The 20,745-nt window shown below is 36.2% G+C and overlaps 1 protein-coding gene across 1 annotated transcript in view; it reads left to right on the forward strand.

Annotated features, from left to right (window-relative positions):
• Positions 1–20,745, forward strand: part of STS (steroid sulfatase (microsomal), isozyme S) — a gene marked incomplete at its 5' end in the record, with an annotated part of 82,526 nt that overhangs the window by 19,855 nt on the left and 41,926 nt on the right. Inside the window, 1 exon segment of the mRNA XM_010161530.1 lies at positions 91–227. Within this exon segment, the coding sequence (XP_010159832.1) occupies positions 91–227 (137 nt within the window).

The following is a 20,745-nucleotide window of genomic DNA, read 5'->3' on the forward strand; positions in this document are numbered from 1 at the left end:
GAGTTGAGCTCTACTGTAGAAACATTTCTTTGTAGAAATACTTTTTATAAAATATACTAAGGGTTTTGTTTTGTTTTTTTTTTTTCCCAGGAACACTGATGCACCGTTCCTTCTTGTCCTATCTTATCTTCATGTCCACACTGCTCTGTACGCTTCAGAAAGTTTCAGAGGAAAGAGCAAGCATGGTTTATATGGGGATGCAGTGGAGGAAATGGACTGGAGTGTAGGTATGTTACATGTGCTTCTAACAGCAGTGGAGGTAATTCATGGAAGACTTGCATTCTTCTCCATAAAAAGCAGACTTCTGCAATTTGGAAGTCTACAGTATATCTGAAATACTTTTACGTTATCTTAGGGGAAAGGAAGGCACAATAATCCTTAATAACTCCTTTAATATCTACTTTATGACCAAATTTATTCTGTCCTATAAATGCCTGCTTTTTTCTTTGACTATGATGGTAGTCTATACAGTGTGGACTTAGCAGAGATATGGACACCCTAACTATGAACTTTTGAAGCAGAGTAGTTGAATCCAACCCCATGAGCTTCTGGGTGTCATCTGGCCTCTTCAGGTTGTCCTCATGAAACAATATGCCACATGATAGTGATATCAAAGTATATTAAAATAAAGTAACTAAAATATGCACTCTTAGCAAAAGCAATTTGCTAATTATTTTAGGGTATTTTCTAAAATAGTGAAGTCACTCAGGTGAGGTCCACTCCTGTTCATGAAGAACAGTCAAACCCAAACAATTTGGCCTTTATAGCCTTCCATTCTCTCTGAGGCTGGAGAGCAGTTGATCATTACATCTTTCAATAAGCTTTCCTTATCCCTAGATGTTTGGAATGAGACTCTGATTCCAGATGTAATCAACTGTGAAAACAACTAACAGTTCACATTTTAAAATAACTGTGTTGGAGAACAGCAGTATTAGGAGCTAAGATTATCTCACATTACACATGAGCAGTTGATTCTGCTCTCAGTACAGCCCAGTACAAAGAAAGAGGCTTTCTGCAAGAAAACATTGCTTCTTTATTAAGTTGCAATAAACAGATATTCAGCTTTGATGCATACATAATTTTAAACTATGCAATCATGTGCAGTTTAATATCAGATATATATTTCTCTGCATATTTTGCATCAAGAGGTCTCATTGCAGAAGTTAGGGGACAAACAGCAGCACATTACATTTAGCGATTTATAAGGTATTTAGTATCTGCAAAAATGTAGAAAACCCATGTGAGAAACTGCGATACACTTAGAAGGAAGGGGTTTCAAAGTCAAAGATAACAGAGTAAAACTCTTACGTAATTTTTTTTTTTTTTTTTAAAGCCTTTCTTTCCAGTTGTATTACACCGTGAATATCACTTTGGTCAGTGGCCACCAGCATTTGGTCAATGTGCTTGCTTTCTGTTTGCATCTGCATTGTAGTGAGCTACTGAGCATTAGCTGGTCTTAATTTCTGTCATTTATGTTACTAGTTCTTTTTCTGTTCATGATATTTAGCTTATCCCAACCAAATTGGTCATTTGCTGCTGCCATTATGTTTTGCTGAACTCCTTCAGGAGAGTGGCTCTGGGATTTAAACAACTTGGAAACCAGGGCAGCTTACAAGCTGCTGTTTCAGGCCATTTAATTATGCAGAGGTGGTAACAGATTGAAAACCACTGCTCGCTTCTAGAATGACCACAGGCTCTTGGGAGATGTGACAAACATAAGTGTAGAACAGAAGCATATTATTAAAAAAGCTTGAGATAAATTAGGTACAAATTTAGTGGTGATAAGATAGGGATTTTGAACAAACTCAGATAGGAGATACACAAGTTTCCTCATGTGTTGTCCTTTACAATTCATTGCAGAAGAATCAGGGGCTGCGGAGCTAGCTTGATCAATCAAGAAACAGAATCTTATCTGTCATAAATTAATATACAAGCATCGAATTTTGTTGCAGTTAGAGGTCAGGTTACTTTATTTTGCTTATGTCTTGTAAGACTCTTCCCCTGACAGATAGCATATTTACTCCAGGAGGTAGAAAATCCTAGAATCATAGAATGGTTTGGGTTGGGAGGGACCTTAAAGACCATCTAGTTCCACCCCCCCTGCCATGGGCAGGGACACCTTCCACTAGACCAGGTTGCTCAAAGCCTCATCCAGCCTGGCCTAGAACACTTCCAGGGATGGGACATCCACAGCTTCTTTGGGAAACCTGTTCCAGTACCTCACCACCCTCTCTGTGAAGAATTTTTTTCCTTATATCTAATCTAAACTTACCTTCAGTTTAAATCCATCGCTCCTTGTCCTGTCACTACAAAACACGCTGCTAACAAGTCTCTCTCCATCTTTCTTAAAAGCCTCCTTTCTATACTGAAAGGCAGCAATAAGGTCTTCCTGGAACCTTCTGTTCCCCAGATCGAACAACCCAAACTCTTTTCAATTTAAACCCATTACCCCTTTTCCTGTCACTACATGCCCTTGTAAAAACTCCCTCTTCAGCTTTCTTGTAGGCCCTGTGTTTAGTTCCTCTATTAATTTATCTTCCATTATTAGAATAATAAAAATTTATGGCTCATATTTCCAAAGGAATCACAAGGAATAACATACCTTTTTTTTTTTCTTTTTCTCCTCAGTTGAAGAGAGTACTTATTTCCATTAACCTCCACTGTAAATTCTAGTCTTAATGCTTCAACTGTGTCAGAAAAAGTAGATTTATTCACTGTACTGCTGATGTCAGTAACCAGTATTTTCTTGGAAATGTTACATCTGAAGATGTTACAGTAGAAAAGTCAAACAAAATTGTCTGGAAAAGCTGAAAAAGTGAAAACTAAAGATTTCCACAAAGGAAGGTTTTATCCTTCACTAGACAGAAATTATTATTTATGCATTTATGAATGTAAATTACAAAAGCAATAAGAAGAGTATAGCCCAGATATAACAATATGCTGCAAAAACTTCTAATTAAAACCAACACAAGCATAAGAAAAACAAACAAACAAAGTGTGTGTGGAAAACTGCATTATAGTAGAATATCAGAAATATTTGGCATCTGGTAGGAAAAGAAACACTAACTTCAACTCAATTGTAAAACAAAACTGTGTTGTCTGCTGAGTGGGAAATAGTGTGGAAAACCCTTGTGTATGACAAAAAAAAAACCCAGTAGAAGTCAGGAGTTTGGACTGTAAGGTAGCAGTGATGAAAAAGTTATATCAAGATTGTGCCATGAAATGCACATGAAATATAGTTCCTAATCTGAGAGATAGGCTGGTATCTGAGAGACGCCTTTAGCTCCCATTTGCAAGAGAAAAAGCAACAACCTTTCTAGAAAGACAGAGAAGTCTATGCAGAGTACGAATTCTAAATATAAGACAATTCTCCATTTTCATTTGTTTATTTATTGAGAATCAATTACCTAATTGGACAATAATTCAATTATAAGGCAGTCTCCATGCTAGGAGGAGAAAAACCTATAAGACACATCAATAAAATACTCCCATGTATATTTCATGTTTGTGCCTTGTTAAACCATATTTAAGAGTATGATAACAGTCCATGTCAAAAATACAAAATACAAAGTCTCTGGATAATCTTTGGGACCATGTATGTCTTACAGCTTTTGCATACTGATGTGTGTATAACAGAATTCAGTGTTTAAAGCGTTCACAGTTATAATGTCACTGCATCTGACATGCCTTAGAGAGTTATTCTCTGGCTAATAACATTAATTTTCTTTCAATGTAGGCTAAGCACCTTCTTAATGTTATTAATTATAATTCATACGAGAGCAGATGAAATTATCTTACAGTCTAAAAATGGAAAAAGAAAGGATGAATCAATGAATGCAGTATTATCCTTTTCTTCCTTCTTCCCTTCCTTTATTCCTTCATTCCTGATTGAGCATAGGAAGAGAAATGGATATGTTCAGAAATTGTTTTTGCTGTAAATTGCATTACACTAATTTAATACAAAACAGATCACTGCAAAGAGTTTTGGAGCCCCCTGTAGACTTGCATGCAAGCTGTGTGAAGGCAAACTAATTCAGCACCACTTTTGCAAATGCTTGTTTATTGTTCTGTTAACAGTGGCAAAACTATGTATCAGTTCTTAATCCTTTGTGGAACAACCACAACTGGCTTAACTGTGAAAAAGCCTCAGAAATTATAGTCTGGCACAAGCCAGGTAACCGTAGAGTGGGGCCCTTGTCTGAATATCTTTATCATATTAATGTCCTGCAAGCTGAATAAAACTTAACTGCCTCTCTGACATCATCTTTTCACCTGTCTTAGGGTATTGCCATCATCTGGTGTTAGCTAATTAGAAGAAAGGGAGTGGAAATAACACCTAGTGTATCTTACATCTAACTTCTGTTTGAAATATTTGAAAAGGTTTGGGAGACTTAATTATGAAGAGAGTAGCTCCCTATCTCCCCAGTAAAAGAGGGATATGGAGCTACTGGATAGTGTCCAGGAAAGGGCTGCAAAGATGATTAAAGGACTGAAGTATCTCTCCTGTGAGGAAAGTCTGAGAGAGCTGGGACTAGAGCTCTTTTCAGTCTGGAAAAGAGAAGACCGAGGGAGGATCTTATTAATGTATATAAATACCTGACGGGAGGTTGCAAAGGCAATGGGGCCAGGCTCTTCTCATTGGTGCCCACTGACAAGCTGACCTCCAGAGGTCCCTTTCATCTTGTCATCCTGTGAGATGCTGAAAAAAAGAAAAATGCTCTTCACTAAAGTAAATTCATATTTTGAAACAAAATCAAACATAACCTTTAAAAGTCAGTCTAGAGGAACCAAGGAACTCTTCACTGAAGCAAACAGAAGCAAGACATTCTCATGATACTTTCCTCTTCTCCTCTTTCTTTTTTTAAGATAATAACTAAATGCTTATATGCCTTTTATCTGTTTAAATAGATAATATGCAATATATGTGGATTGATCAGGCTTTCTAGTTTTTAATTCTATTCGACTCTGGAATGATGTGAATCAAGGGTCTAAGTGGAAACCATTCCAATTTAGTATAAACCATTTTTATGACCCTATGGCTTTTTTCTCAGTTTTAGTAATAGATGTACCACTGCTTTAGTAATAGATAAAATAACATTTTCAGAAACAAAATGAAAGCTTCTTTTGGAAAACTGTAAAATATTTAGGAAGCTGAAAATTGAACTATGCCCACAAGACTTAGAGTAAAATTCTTGATCTGATGAAGGTATCATGGCATTCACAAATCAAAAAAAAAAAAAAGGGTTCTAAAGGTTGCAGCGAAAGAATTTTTGAGGTTCCGTAACATCTTACATTCCCCTAATTTCTCAAGTTTCGTAAGCTTTCATAATTACATGTGATGTGTCTTTAGTTTCTTAGTAAAAGCATTTTTTTTCTCATTTTAAAGTAATTATTTTAAATTTACAAGCCAGTGAATTCTTAAACTTAACATTTTTAATTACAAAGCAATTAAAATATAATTTTAATATTTATTTCAAGTTATTCTGCCCTGAAATTGTATTCCTAGATGTTTTGGGTTTTTTTTAATGATCTTTCCTATATTAAGCAATAACTATTCTCCTGGGAAAAAGCACAGTATTGGTATATTTCATCTGAAAACTCTCTCTCTTCTTTTACATATAATAATGGCTGGGATTGTGATTTTTTATGTCTTTACTTTACAGTGTTTGTATGCTTTTAACCTCTATTGAGAATCCAACTCTATTTAGCATCAATCTAAAAATATATCACAATTTTTCTGAGAATTCTGAATTATGCTAAAAATCAAAATAAAAATAACAACATAAAAGACAAAATTTTCATTGCTTTGAGTAAAAAATGAATGAGCTATCCTTAGTATATTTTTTTCAGAAAAAAATCTTTTATGCAGATATAAGCCTAATTTATCCTTGCTTTTATTCTGATATAGTTATTTGTTACAGTGCAAAATTGATTTAAAAGATAAGCAATGCAGAATGATGCCACATTATCAGAAGTGGCAGATTATAAGGCTCAGATTGTTTTATCCAACTGTTACGAATGTGACATAAACTTAACTGAGCTTGATACCTTAAAGATGGAATAAAAATCTGGAGTGATGCCTGATGCAAATGGTACATGCCTAGACCTTGCTTTCCTGAATTTGTACTGGTCTACATCTCAAGTCTAGGTTTATTTTTAAGCTGTTTTTGTTATCATGAAAGATGTTCAGCCAGCATCTCAGGAAGATGATGTTCAGCCAATACAGGTACTCTGTGACTAGAAACAGCATTTTCCCACCCTGTTCTGCTATCCTGCTTTTACGCCTTAAGAGACTTTCTTCGGCTAAGACTGTAGTTACGCTCTTGAAGCACATTCACCCTTTAGGTCAGATTTGGGAAAATTGTCAATAAGGGTGCAGATTAAATATGTTTGTTGTTCTGCCTTTTATGATGTGGATGCTTTCCAGTTACGATCTGGGCTAAAACCCAAACTCATTTCATGTGGTACTAAGCAGCAATGACTTTCAGTCACTACTGAACAGGACTGAATTTAAGAGGTGACTAAGTGATGAAAGACTCCCATTTCCACTATGATAAGCTTCCTGAACTACCTAATCCTCCTTAAGTACAGTTTCCTTTTTTTATATTACATCTTTGTGCACAGCAAAACTCCTTCTTAGAACATTATTTACAAGATTACAAAGCACATCTTAAGCAGCCATTCCTATAGCATTTTTTAATCAGTCAAGTTTAAATAATGTCTTAGTAACGTGCACTGCATGATGGAAAACTACAGCATAATGCAGCTTGTGGTAGTAGTGCTGTGTTGTTCAAAATTTGCTGCCAGCTGCTGAACAGATTTCATTTGCATCTGATATTGCAGGAGTTAAATTGTCAGCACAAGATGTGTTAGTGCATTGGATATTTTACTTTACAGAAATATAGTCATACAACTTTCAAAATTGTAAAGGCTTTCTTTGACTTATGAGCCTCTGAAAATTGGGTCTAATACAAAATCAGTGAAATGACATCCTAACATTGTGATCAAAATGCTCTGATCAGTGAAAAAATATAGCATTAGTCCTGAGACAAGCAAATTTCCAATAGTAAGAGAAAGCTCACTGCTTGTTTTAAGTAAGCTAGGAGTAAGAGAAGCCAAATGACTCTCCAAATAATGAGGATAGGAAGTTCTGTAATGAAATGTACTACCAAACTTTTGTTTAACCTTTGCCCCTAAGGTTTAATTTCAAAATTTGGATTTTGCTCCTAGCTTAAGGTGGGTGGGGAAAGTCATTATGAGTGGGATTGAGAACATAGTAAAGATCTAAACCAAAATTGACCTGCAGTAATACAGTGATTTTGATTGTATACTTGGATGAAGGTTGCAACGAGGAAACTGAATACGGCTAACTTTTTCTAAATGGTAGATAATCTCCAAAATACAGAAAAAGCAGTTTGAAGGAAGCTACTGAACATTTTTCAGGTGTAGTGCCTCTGCATAGCAACCATTTAGCACAGATACTGTGAAGTTATTAAAAGGAATTGCATTTGCCCTGTCCCAGGGAAACTCTACAGGAATTTACTAAGTCACACACAGCAAGGGATAAGGATGGCAGAGAAAGACATGATTTACATCTCCCTTTTCTTGCTTTGGTGAAAAGTGTCCCTGTTGTGAACCTGAAACCATCAGCACTGACTTATGAACATGATTTTGCTATCCTTTTTCTTCAACACTTGGACACTGAAAGCAGTATCTGTCTAGGTACTTGCACAGCTTGTAATCATGGTTTTAATAAAGGATTAAACTGAACTAGTCAGTGAAGGATGTTGGTAATAGAAGTTACATCTCTATGAAAGAAGCCTAAATATGAAGGAAATTAGCAGAGAAACTAAAGATATTAAGGATTTTTATTCTGGGCATTTAAACACCACCTCCCCACCCCCCTTTACTTGTCCCTTCAGATAGTTTTGTAGTGGATTGTGCTCCACCTTAATATAACTGATACAGTCTGTGAATGATTATACATTCATACAAACACACAGAAGACACAAGTGAACATTGTAAGGCTATGAGTCAAGTACTCAAAGATAGGAAAAATCAATCTTCCTATGCTTGTGTCTTATGGTACAGTTTTTAAGCATATGTTTACATGTCATTTCTTTTCCCATTGGAACCCTGTCTCCTCATCACAGAGTGCCTTCTTAATGAGCAGCTACTCAACAGTAGGCTTATTCCTCATTGTTAAACATTCCTCATGTTTTATTTAATACACTATTGAAGTTCTGTTTTGAAGACAGATTTCTTTGACATCTCTTATCTTTTCTGTGGCATTACTTTGCTAGAGTATATAAAAGATTCTCAAATAAGCATTTTCACAAAGTCTTTGAAAGACAGGGAGTTCTCATTAATCTCTTTCCCAGAAGAAAAACTGAGGCACAGAGATGATGTTCAGACTTACCTACTGAGGTATAGCTTTGCTGCCAGTCACCCACTAATCCAACTCTGGATCTATAGTAAAGCACTGGGACTTTAATTCAGCTGGCATGGGATAGGGGAAGCAGGAAAATAAGGCCATTTATCCTTCCAGGTCTTTATCCATATTGAAGGTGGGACATGAGTTATGTGTACCTGAACTCAGGAACTCAGGTTTTTTTCTGGTCTTGGGGATTGTGATATTTTTTAAGGATAATTAAATACCTTTGCCAACATATGAACTATAATGATACAAACAGTTTCTGCGATAATTCAGGAAATGCCTTCCAGCTTTTTACCATTTATTCGTAGCAGGCTGCATCTCAATTTAACTGTAGAAAAAACCTAAAACTGACCATATGCATTTCAGGTTCAGTGATGATACTGAGAATCATAGAGGTTCTTTTAAAATCATCCCTGCTGTTTCTTGAAGAGAGATGTGAAACCTCTTCATGCTTCTTTTTAAATGTATACTAATTATTTTGTGACCATATTGTTAAAAAAGAAGGGAACTAATTCTCAGTGAAAACAATAATCTTACAATAAAGCTTATGACAATATCAATTCTGTGTTGTAAACTATTGTTCACTAGCAGGCTGGTTCCTGTTAGTGAACTGCCATGCAGAAACTTCAAACTGCTGAATCACAAGGCTCAAATTCCAGGTGTTAATAAGCTCTTATTGATGAGTTTGGTAGAACTGCCTTTTTATTGACTGTGGCTGGGTTTGTTTCAGTGCTACATCTGACTGCTAAAACAAGCACACTATATAATAGGCAGGCTGGTAATACTACCAAAGATCATTATTTTTCTAAAAACCAGTTGTATATTTTGCATTACAGAAAGCTTTTTATCACTTTCTGTATAATAATGAAATATAATTATGAGATTAATAATGAATTTTTTAAGGATATGGAAAGCACTAGAGTAATGATGCTGTGCTAGAGAAATGCAGGCTGGTGAAGTGATAACATTGCTCTTCTCCAGCTTTTTCCCCTCACTATGTGATTGTAAAATAAGGTAGTTAATTTCAGTTTAGGGTGCTGTTTAAGAAAATGAATACTGAATCCGTATTATGCCCTCCTACCTGTTATTTTTTAACAATACTGGGTTTTGGGTATTCTTGCATATTTCATTTAGCATACTCAGGGTATTTTTGACTATTTTGTATGCTTTCTTTTTATTTTGTCTTTCTTTTGGCTTAGTTCCTGTATTTTGTGTACATACTTCTCTTTTAAATCATTATCTCTCCTTACCCACCCATGGAAGTTTCTTTATATTTCCTCACAAAGAGCACATTGTAGTAACCCTGAGAAGACCCCACAGATTTTATGTTACAGTAGTAAGCTCAATATCCAAAGGAACACCTGACCCCTAATGGCTGAGTTGCTTACTTGAGATGATGAAAGAGAGACTCCAGGGTAATCAAACACCTACCTTAAACCAGCATGAAACATGCTACAGCTTCAGTGGATCTTGCAGCTTCCTGCTACTGCAGGAGTGGAGGCAGACCACTCTTCCTCGCCTTCCCTCCTTCTTCTTAACCACCTTCCAGGGAAAGCAGATAGGAGGAGGAAGAGGAGAAGCATCCTCCTTTTTCAGTAAGTGCCCTTTTAGCAAACCACCAGGTGGACTCATTTATAATATCACAGTTAGTTTGCCTAAAATTATGTGTGATTAATTTGGCCCCTAGGTACTTCAGTTTACATGGTTTTAAAATACTGCTGCCATTTCTGTGTTAGGAGGATAAAGGATTTAGGCTCTTCAGGCTCTTGTATTTCAGTGGATAATATATTTGTGGGTTAGAATCGATTATATTTGTGGGTTAGAATCGATCAGTTCAGGATGTCTCAGCATTTCTAGCAAAGTCATGGAAGATAGTATTTTTGGCAGGGTGAAAAATATAGCTGTGTGTATAGTGGATGGCTGTGTGAAAGGTATCAAAGTGCTTCTAATCCAGAGTACAGTTGATTTTGGCACCACGAAACAGCAGAGCACACACTAGGCAAGTAAGAAATGAATACTTTTTTTTTAATTTACAAATTAGAATGGGTATCGTTTATCTGTTCAATTTGGTGGATGAAAAATTAGACGTGAGCCGTCAATGTCTGCTTGCAGCCCAGAAAACCAATTGTACCCTGGGCTACATAAAAAACCAACCAACCAAACAAACAAAAAACCCCCCAAAAAACGTGGCCAGCAGGTTGAGGGAAGTGATTGTCACTCTCTGCTCCGCTATCATGAAACCCCACTTGGAGTATTGTGTCCAGCTCTGGGTCACCCAGCACAAGAAAGACATGGCCTGCTTGACCAAGTCCAGAGGAGAGGCACAAAAAATGTCAGAGGGTTGGGACACCTCTCTTCCTTATGGATGGACCACAAGACAGGGACTGGGGGAACAAAGTCCTTCCCACTGTAAGAGAAAATCAGGTTTGTGACCACCTGAGGAACCTGAACATACAAAAATTTGTGGGACCTGATGAGATGCATCCCAGAGTCCTGAGGGAATTCGCTGATGCAGTTGCCAAGCCTCTCTCCATGATATTTGAAAAGTCATGGCAGTCAGATAAAGTCCCTGATGACAGGAAAAAGGGAAACATTGCACCCATTTTTATACAGGAGAGAAAGGAAGACCCTGGGAATTACCAACCAAGCAACTCTGTGCCTGGGAAGATCATTTTCCAGACCCTCCTAGAAGCTATGCTAAGGCACATGGAGGACAAGGAGGGGATTTGAGACAGCAAGGGCAAGTCCTGCCTCACCAACCTAGTGGCCTTCTATGATGGAGTGACCACATCCATCAGTGGACAAGGGAAGAGCTATGGATGTCGTCTACCTGGACTTCTGTAAGGCCTTTGACATGGTCTGCCACAACATCCTCCTCTCTAAGTTGGAGTGAGATGGATTTGATGAGTGGACTGTTTGGTGAATGGGGATTTGGCTGGATGGTCACATCTAGAGGGAGAAGGCTCCAAGGCAACCTTAGTGCCTTTCAATATATGAAGGAGGCCTATAAGAAAGATAGAGAATTTTTACCAGAGCCTGTATTGAGAGGACAAAGGGCAATGATTTTACAGAGCAAGAGGCTATGTTTAGTGTAGATATTAGGAAGAAATTGTTTACTATGCGGGTGGTGAGGCACTGGAACAGGTTACCCAGAAAAGTTGTGGATGTCTCATCCCTGGAATTTTTCAAGGCCAGTTTGGATGTGGCTTTGAGCAACCTGGTCTAGTGGAATAGATGAACTTTAAGGTCCCATCCAACCCGAACTGTTCTGTGATTTTGTTATTCTATGATTTTTGTGAAATCATCACATCATACTGAAACTTTCAGAAACATTTAATAATGAATGTCAACAAGTATAAAAGAGCAATTGTCATTACATTTGTTTTAGATGATAATTTTTTAAAATTCTGTGACCCCTTAGCTCTGAATTTTATAAATCTGAACTTAGAATTTCTTTTGTTGTGTGATTCAATTGCTTTCTCAGAACTTTTGTCGATAAAAAACCTTTAATGAACGTATTCAAGAGTTTGCTATGTGTGTTAAGTAGTAAATCACATTTTCTTTAAAACAGAAGAGATGAAAAAAATCCAAATATACTTTGAGAATATCTGAAGATTTGAAAAATGATGTTTGAAAATAGGCGTGTTCTGTTTATAAAACTCATACATATTTAATCTACTTCAGTGGCAGCATTAAAATAGGTTTTAACAAAATATCTGTGGTAGGTCTGTTACCATCTCTGAAGATGCAACTTCTTTCTCTTTTGGTAGATTCTTTTATTTCCCTAGATGTCAAAAGAGATCTTGGCCTAGTCGTACACATATAGAAATATGGTTATGATGCAGTGGTCCAAAACCAGAGTCTTAGGACCAGGTTCCTCTCTCCCATATTGATATGAACAGTCCCATCAAACTAGGTAGTCAACATAACTTTAATGCATTTCTATATCTGCAATACTAGGGTTTTTTCTTTCTTTAAATGAATTTTTGCCTTCCTGATGTGAGAGAGGTGCACCTTCATCTAAGAATTGAATCTGGGCTTGTTTCCTTGTCAGCTCCTCATATGCCACAAGCAGATAATTTCTTCTTTTTTTTTTTTTTCCTTTGCTGTTCTTCTTTGCTGGTTCTTCCTTATGGATTGTCACTGGAGATTACACTGGGTTTTTTCCCTCCACTTGGCTGCTTTTCATTAATTGACGTCACCTACAATGATCAGTCCCTATTGATAATCTTCTATTGGAACATCATTATTTAAGCTGTTCTGGAAAGACTAGGTTTTAAGGAGGAACAAAAGTGCCATACAATTGAGATAAAATGGTTGATATCAATTTGACATACTTGAATATTACGATTCCTTTTGGAAGGTGTCTCTTTTTAGATGAGCTAACAGATTATTTTTATTTAATTAGAACTTTTCTTTTGTATATAAATATTTCTCAGTTCCATGCGACTCATGTATTAGTTATTCTTCTCTAAGAGCTGAAGAAAGTGTCTTCCTAAATGCAAAAAGAATGAGATTAAATTAAGAAGATCAGGATCTCTATGTAGCAATATAGAAGTGTTTCTCGTTGGGAGATACTCAGGTCCCTCAAAATACTTTTGTTTTTTAAAAAGAAAAAGTGATCGCTCAAGTGAGCAAGATGATAAATACCCTGATAAACATCTGCTCTTTTTAACCATGCTGACGTAGGTCTTCTGCTTACACAGGATGATGTAACTGCACTGAAGTCAGTTGAACTGGGCTGACATGAAGTCAACAACTATGAATGCTGTATGAAAAGGTTGTGATCCTTTAAAAAAAAAATGGCATCACAGCCTTCCTAAAAATCTGTATCTTTTGTTCATTTATTTTTACTTAAAAGGAAAGATGTCACATGGAGTACTGTGTTCAGCTCTGGGGCCCCCAATATAAGAAGGAAATCCTGAGTGGGGCCAAAGCTTCCAACAACATAAAAAGACATGATTCAGGACAGAGCAAAACATAATGTAAGTTCCTTTGGATTTGCCAAAGCACAACCTACAGAACAAAGCTTGAACTTAGCATGGTGTTATGGGCAAAGTTTAGCTGTGATGGCTTTTTTACCAGTATTATTTTAGTAAGGCACAAAATTGGCAGTTGTCCTTAAAAAATTCCCTAAAACATTTATACATGACATATACTATATATTCTTGCCAATTTAGAGCTAAGGTAGTCAAGCCCCATATCCCAAATTTCCATACGATTCACATTTCAACTTTTGTGTGATTCTGCTGTGCTCCATCAACCAGTTGTTGTAATAACTCCCAGGTGCTGCTCATAAAAAGTAGATGGCCAAGTTAAAGAGAGCTTTGAGGACTTTCTTGGCAAAAACCACTAGATAATAATATCACATTTTTCTCTCCGAATGGAAACTTATTTTCTGGTGTGATATTTAATTACTTCCATTCTTCTGTATTATCTTTAGGGATACACAGTAAGAGACTAGAAAATAATTGTTTTAAAGAGTAAACACTGATATAATAAATACACTATCAGGAAATGTATGCAAATTCTCTATCCTACTGTTTTCATATTTAATTGTTGAATCTTGATATGATACAGTGAGTTGCTGAGCATAGCTAGCCATGCTTTTCCAGCACCTTTGAGAGCAGAAATCTATTTGCTATTGTGTAATTCTCTCTGTATGTGATACTGAAACACTAGTCTGTTACTGAACCATTCACGTGAAATGTGGAGATTTCAAACCTCTCCTGTTCAAGGATGTGTATCTATATACATCTTCCATAGTTCTGATAGTATAGGTTTCAGAAATAAGTAGTCCTAAAAAAACAAAACAAAACAAAACAAAACACCCCAAAAAACCTTTAATAGGGAGGAACTAACCTGGTACCTCTTTAGCCATAGGAATAATGGTATTTCCGTAAGTAAAAAACAAGTTAGTTGGGGTCTTCTGTGCTTTGGAGAGTTTCCATTGGCAATAACTCCTCTCTTCCCCAGATAGGGTCTATTTACAGTTAGATTAATTTGTTCCTTCTATGTATGTTAATATTTCAGCAGATCTGTGTGAACGATCCTTCCTCACCTCAAATGTAACCTTCAGATTTATCCTAAAAAACACATCTCTCTGTGATCCTTGTATAAAAAGCAGAGCCCTTCCAGAAATCTGTCTTGCCTTGACAGAGGAAAGTCTGATAGGTCTGTTTTTGTAACTTCCCATTGCAAACCAGATGAACCTTTGTAAACTCAATAACTATAGTAATTTCACATGTCACATCTTTCTTATTCTGACTAAGAATTAGGTAAAGGCAAAGAAATGGGCCTTATGATCTCAGAGTCCACCATGTTCTCATGCCCCCCATCATGTCTTGGGAGCATCAAGCACATCTTGTCCTAAGCAGAGGCTTCAGGTATTTACAAGTCAATTTAAGACAATAGTGACCCATTTCTCTTTCCAGGCCTCAGACCAGAAAAAAAAAGGCATTTTTTTTTTTCCTTCTAGACATGTGCTGTGCTACTCAATACTACTCTGAATCTTGAATAAGAGCTCTTTCTGAATAGGCTGGGAATATTTTTTAAGAGCACTTAGGTGAATTAAGGAATCAAAATCCCATTTCCTAAGCTACTAAGCAATCTTCTGAGGTAGTCATGTATGACCAATGAGGAAGACCTGAAAAATTATTTTCCTTCCCTTCTGAAAGGATCCTCTGAAGTTTACATCAGCATAGAAACTATCTATTGAACACCCAAACATACAAGGAAAAAAAAAAAAGAAGGAAAGAAAGAGAATAAATTGAAAAATAAGATGAATCATAAAGATTTGTGGCCTTCAATTGATTTGTTGTGTTTTCGTAAGTTCAGAATGTCATCTAGATAAGATAGATTGGACTTTGCATTCATTGGTGGAAAATTCCCTTGAGGACAATTTTCAGTCAGGCTTGCTTTCTTATTGGTATTAACGGAGTCTGTACAGTTTCATTCACAGCTAGCATGGTTTGAAGATGGTGATTGCACAGTAGGCTTCAAATAGGCACACAATCGAGTTGCCCAAAAGCAATTAGAGAAGTAGCTGAATTATCAAGTGTGCATGGTGATGGTCATGTCAAGGGAAAAAAATAAAAAAAAGCATCTTCTGTTTTGGGGTGAGTTAATGCACAGCTACTTTCATGTATGATTAGATTTGCACAATTAAATTCAGAAAGCTGGGAAATGAAAAGGATTAAACTTTCATGGGGAATATTAATTCAATCTTCTAAATCTCTAATTAACTTTATGGTAGAGAATTTATAGCAAATATTTTAAACCTGCTCTCAAATTCAGCAAAGATTAACAAGTTTGGCTCTTGAAAGACAAGAAATGTTTAATGCACTGGTGTCAACCAATTTTATCCCAGTTTCAATTTTATTTAATAGAAGTCATAAAAATGAAACAAACACACTGGCAAATGCTTCAGAATTTTCAGAGAAGTGCAGAAGGTTAAAATGTGGTGTTAAATTACTTGCCCTGGTTTTGGTTTTTGTTTTTTGGGTTTTTTTTTTTTAATGCTTCATTCTTTAATCTTGCAAAATGTTGGCATTATGGATTTGGATCTAAGAGCATATACATATTCAGTTTAAAACTGACTCGGATGTTAATAAATGTTTAAACCTTTGGAGATTAGAGAAGAGTACCTTTTATCACCCCACAATTACTGAATCAATCACCATCAGCATATATTGGAATGATCAAATAGCTGAAGCCTTAACTTTACCTGACAATCTAATTCAAAAATTATTAACATCTCTTGGTTATCATTACAGTTTGTCCAGGTCCTACCTAAAGAAATTTCTTCCAAAAGTTGAAACAAAAAATGGGAGACCTGAAGTTGGGAACTATGGTGTCTTTTGCATTATGCATCTTAGTCGCATGTGTGAAATGGCATCTTATTCTCAGATGTGTGCAGATTGAAGATGGAAATTTACTGAAAAAGTTATCACAGCTGTCATGCAAAATGCAAATGCGATGGACCTTCTTATAATTGCATGACCATCTCTCATATTTTAGCATTTTAAGCAGGCTAAAAATTAAGATTTACATTAGGAATACATAGCCTTATGTTCAACAGATGTAAGGTCCAAAAGTGAATTTCAAGCAATGCATTTATTAGCTAATTTAAATAGTAATAAGGAGATAGTCACCAAATAGTTATACTTTTGATCTTTAATGACCCATCATTAGTTGTAGCACTGACATAAATATGAAAACCTTCCCACCATGAGTTGTCTGTATAGCAGCTATACTTACAGATCTTCACAACTTCAGTAACTATATCTTAACACTGTGCTTTATTATCCAGATATATTTGTATAAATGTAAATTATCGTTCCAACTTTCACATTTGTAAAATAATTTGAACCTTGTATGAATAAAAAAAAATGAGAGATGTGGTACTCATATCTAGGAAAAACTTATCTTCTGCATAATTACGTCAAAATTTGGTTGCTTTATTCATAGCTGCTGAGCAGTGCATGCCTAATCTGCTGCTCACTATGCTGAAAATTTATCCTGAGGGTCTGAAAGACACATTATAGTTATAAGACTGTATAAACAGGCACAAGTCAATTACAAGTTTACACTTTAGATGGCAATCCAAATCGAAACAGGAAGCAAATTCATACTGATAGCTTCGCTCACCCCACACCAATATTGCCTTTTTTTTTTTTTAAGATGACTGTCCTTCTCCTAGCCCTTACACTGATTTTACATCTCTCAGTCCAGGGGAAACCAACAGAAAAGTGTTTGTTGTTCTACAGACTGTCTGGATCTAACAACTACTGATTTGAATGGTAATTGTAGTTGGTTAAACCTGAAACAATTACCTCACCTTAGCTCTTCATGAAAAGAAATCAGAATTTTTGCAGCCAAAATCATCCATCTTAAGATAGGTGAACTGTGTATGAAAATGGTTCTTCATTGACTTTAAAACGTGTTTATATCAGCAACTATATCAGATGTAACTATATCAGATGCAGATGTACACACTGAATGTCAATCCCACTCTCTATGTATCTGGAATGTGCACAGGTGGAGCTTGACTGCTAGCACTGTATGATTCATCAATCCTACCTCATTTGAACTGCCAACAGTGGCAGGTCAGAACTGTCTTCGAAGCTGGAGAGAGACTATCAGCACACCAGCAGAGAGGAGATCTGCTCCAGACCAGCTCAATTGTGGTCCCCTAGACTGAATGCCCATCGGTACTGTGAGTGCCTTAGGTGCATTCCCAGAGTCCATCCTCGAGTTTATTTTCATTTGAAAGGAATCCAGGTCACGAAATCCAAAAAGGATTTGCCATGCAAACAGAAATATATTAGGTGGACATGGCTGGTTTTACTGTGAATGTGAACTGCTGATCTAAATTAAAAGACTAATATAGATGTGCTTTTTCAGAACCAGTTGCTATTTTGTGTCAGAATAGTCTGTTGACACTGAAGATCCCACTGCATTATCATCGTAGGAACTTCGCACATTTGAGACTCCAGTTTTGTGCTTTGGGAAGACTTCAATGTATGGGCTGTTTCCATAGCCTAACTTTAAAAATAATAGCAGCACAGTAGGACTAATTCAAGACTTCCCACTGAATCTACACTCCACTTTCTTCCTGGAGGAATTATTAAATACTTTGTAACTAGTTATGCTTTTTTTTTTTTTTTTTGTCCCAGTCAGTTACATGAACTAGTATTCACTCTCACCTTCGAGGTTCATATGCTAATGCTTCCTCTACGTAGAATCACTCATCTTCTTAGGTGGATGTGTTCTGTTGACTGGCTAGGTAGTGTGCTGTAACATCAATCTATTACTTAGTCCCACAATTTCCGGTTTCCAGTGGTTGTGTTCTAGCTCTGAATGTTAAACAAGTTGCATGCAGCGTTTATGTACTGTTCACCATATGTGCAGCCACTTCTTGTGTTGCTGTCAATGGTTTTATTATTTTCCATCTTTACCTCAAGTGTTGTGCTCAATGACTAGGTCTGAAAGTGATAATTACTTCCCCACCGCAGAGACAAACTGATTTACATATTTATCAAGAGGAAACTGGATGGCTCTGAGCATACCACAGAAACATTTGCATATTTATAAACTGAAATATACAAAAGCTAAAATTAAGATAGGGATGTCTTGGTTTTAGTTACTAAGCTTGTTTTTATACAAAGGTTTTAGTCAGTGGATTTTGCAGTCAGATCAGTGCATTAAACAGTGAACTATCTTTTTTCATCACAAAATCAACACAGACATGAAAATGATTGTTAGCTTGTGAATGATGGTTCACAGAAGTTGCAACATTAAGTTTTCATAAGGTGAAAATCTTAGTCTTTGAGTCCTGAAGAGATGATAAACTGTGGAATTGCCTTAATTTAACTCCTGTAGCAGGAAGAGGGTACCAAGAGGTGTACTCTGTAGTGGCTATATAGCTGGACAGCATCAGTATCTTCTCTAAAAGTATGGGTTTACAGATATTTATTCATATAGGAATAATTTCTAGGTGTTTATGCATGTATTGAAAGCACTTGTGGCTTGCCATTCACAGAGGTGAAGCCCTTCAGCTGATTACCAGTTAGTTGTGATTCTGGTTAATTAAGTTATTAAAAACCAAACATTAGTATCAGTAGGGAATTCCGAAACAGCAAATAAATAAATATATACGCCACTGATCTTTCCAGATCATTGTTTGTACAATAATTGTTTAAAGCTTACTGTAACCTTCTGAGTTATGTGAAATTCTGCTGGAGTGGGAAAAAAAAGTTATATTTGCAGGAATTCCCTATATTGTCAGCTGGCTTGTCCTTGTTATTTCTTCAAATCTGGCAAACTGCTTTAAAGCTTTTCTCACTAATAGACTATTCTGTCCAAATGCCTAGATTGCACAGAGGTGTTCTGTATTCTAGAGCTTTTTATTCATAATTTCAGCAAGACTCTAAATTGTTTCAAATTAATACAAATAACATTTCTGTCCAATTGCCTTCAAATGACAGTGAGCTAATTTATGATTCAAATGCATTTGTCGTATACTCGCTTGACTAAACCTTTGAGCAACTTTCTAAAACACTAACACATTTGTGAACACATTATTGTTTTTCAGTGTTTTTTCCTTGTTTTCAAATGAACAGTCATTTTTTATAAACCCTATGTCTTAATGTAGGTTAATAGAGTAGGATTTTTACATGGTTCAAAATTCCAGAAATTACATTCAGCATTAGAGAGGCTGGTTCAGCTACCATTCATGCTGTTTTAAAGAAGTTCAGTAATGGCACGGCACTCTCAGTTTCCTTCTAAAGAAGAGATTCAATTGCTCTTATCACTTTCACATGGCTATCACTCCACTGGCATTTTCACTTTAACAATGAAACAACTCTTTATAATTTAACATAGCTTGAAGCAAGACTGGGGAGCAGAATATAGAGAGCAGTCCTCAGTATATTTTGGAGGGAGCTTTACTTAAGTTTTGGAACACTGACGTACTAATTAGAACAAGTAGCATCTTAATGCAGTCCTTAATCTGTTCTGTTTCTTAAAAAAATACAAATGAAAGAAAATTGTCCAATGATCTAATGCCTCTGTGTGCTTCAGTGTTAGCCATCTGCATTGGAGTATATATTTCTAGAATGGCAATAATAGGAGAAACTTAATTTGAAATTCTAGTTGCTAAATATCTTCAGAAATTATGCAGCTCCTTCAGTGTTGGATTGGTTTTGTTGTTCAGAAATGTCCTTCCAAATCTGGTCTGTTGAAATCAGAAAAAAAAAAATGTATACAGTAGCATCCACAGAGAACAGTGCAGCTGTTATGTTTTTGGAACATGTCTTTCAAGTGAGTATTTTCAATCAGGAATCTTTCCCTTTTTATTGATGATTTCCTACACTGGGGATAGCGAACTATTGTTGCTTGAACAGAGCTACAGTTTCCCAGTGTTTTCCCTTATTTAGCCAAAATTTTTGTATTTGCTATAAACTCTTCATATGTAAATAGTCTTTCAAAATTTGTATTGCTTTTTGCAACCAGCAATGGGACTCAAAGGGGATACTAAGCCAGCTGAAGCCCCATTTTTGTAATTTGAGATCACATGATACATGATACCTATCCCATCATATTTTATGCCTGAAGCAATACAGTTTTACCATCTTCTCTTACTCAGATGTCATGTATCTGTTCATCACACTTATTAAAATGTGTTGCTCGTGTAGTTTTATGTCTAGCACATTGGGCAGGATTCATCTTACTGTTCTTGATGTCTAATATGAAGGCATTTCATTTTGAGCTAGTTGCCTGTCTTGTCTTTTTTAGTCAACAGGTAA

This window comes from Eurypyga helias, unplaced genomic scaffold, assembly GCF_000690775.1.
Source record: "Eurypyga helias isolate BGI_N326 unplaced genomic scaffold, ASM69077v1 scaffold3350, whole genome shotgun sequence".
Taxonomy (NCBI): domain Eukaryota; kingdom Metazoa; phylum Chordata; class Aves; order Eurypygiformes; family Eurypygidae; genus Eurypyga; species Eurypyga helias.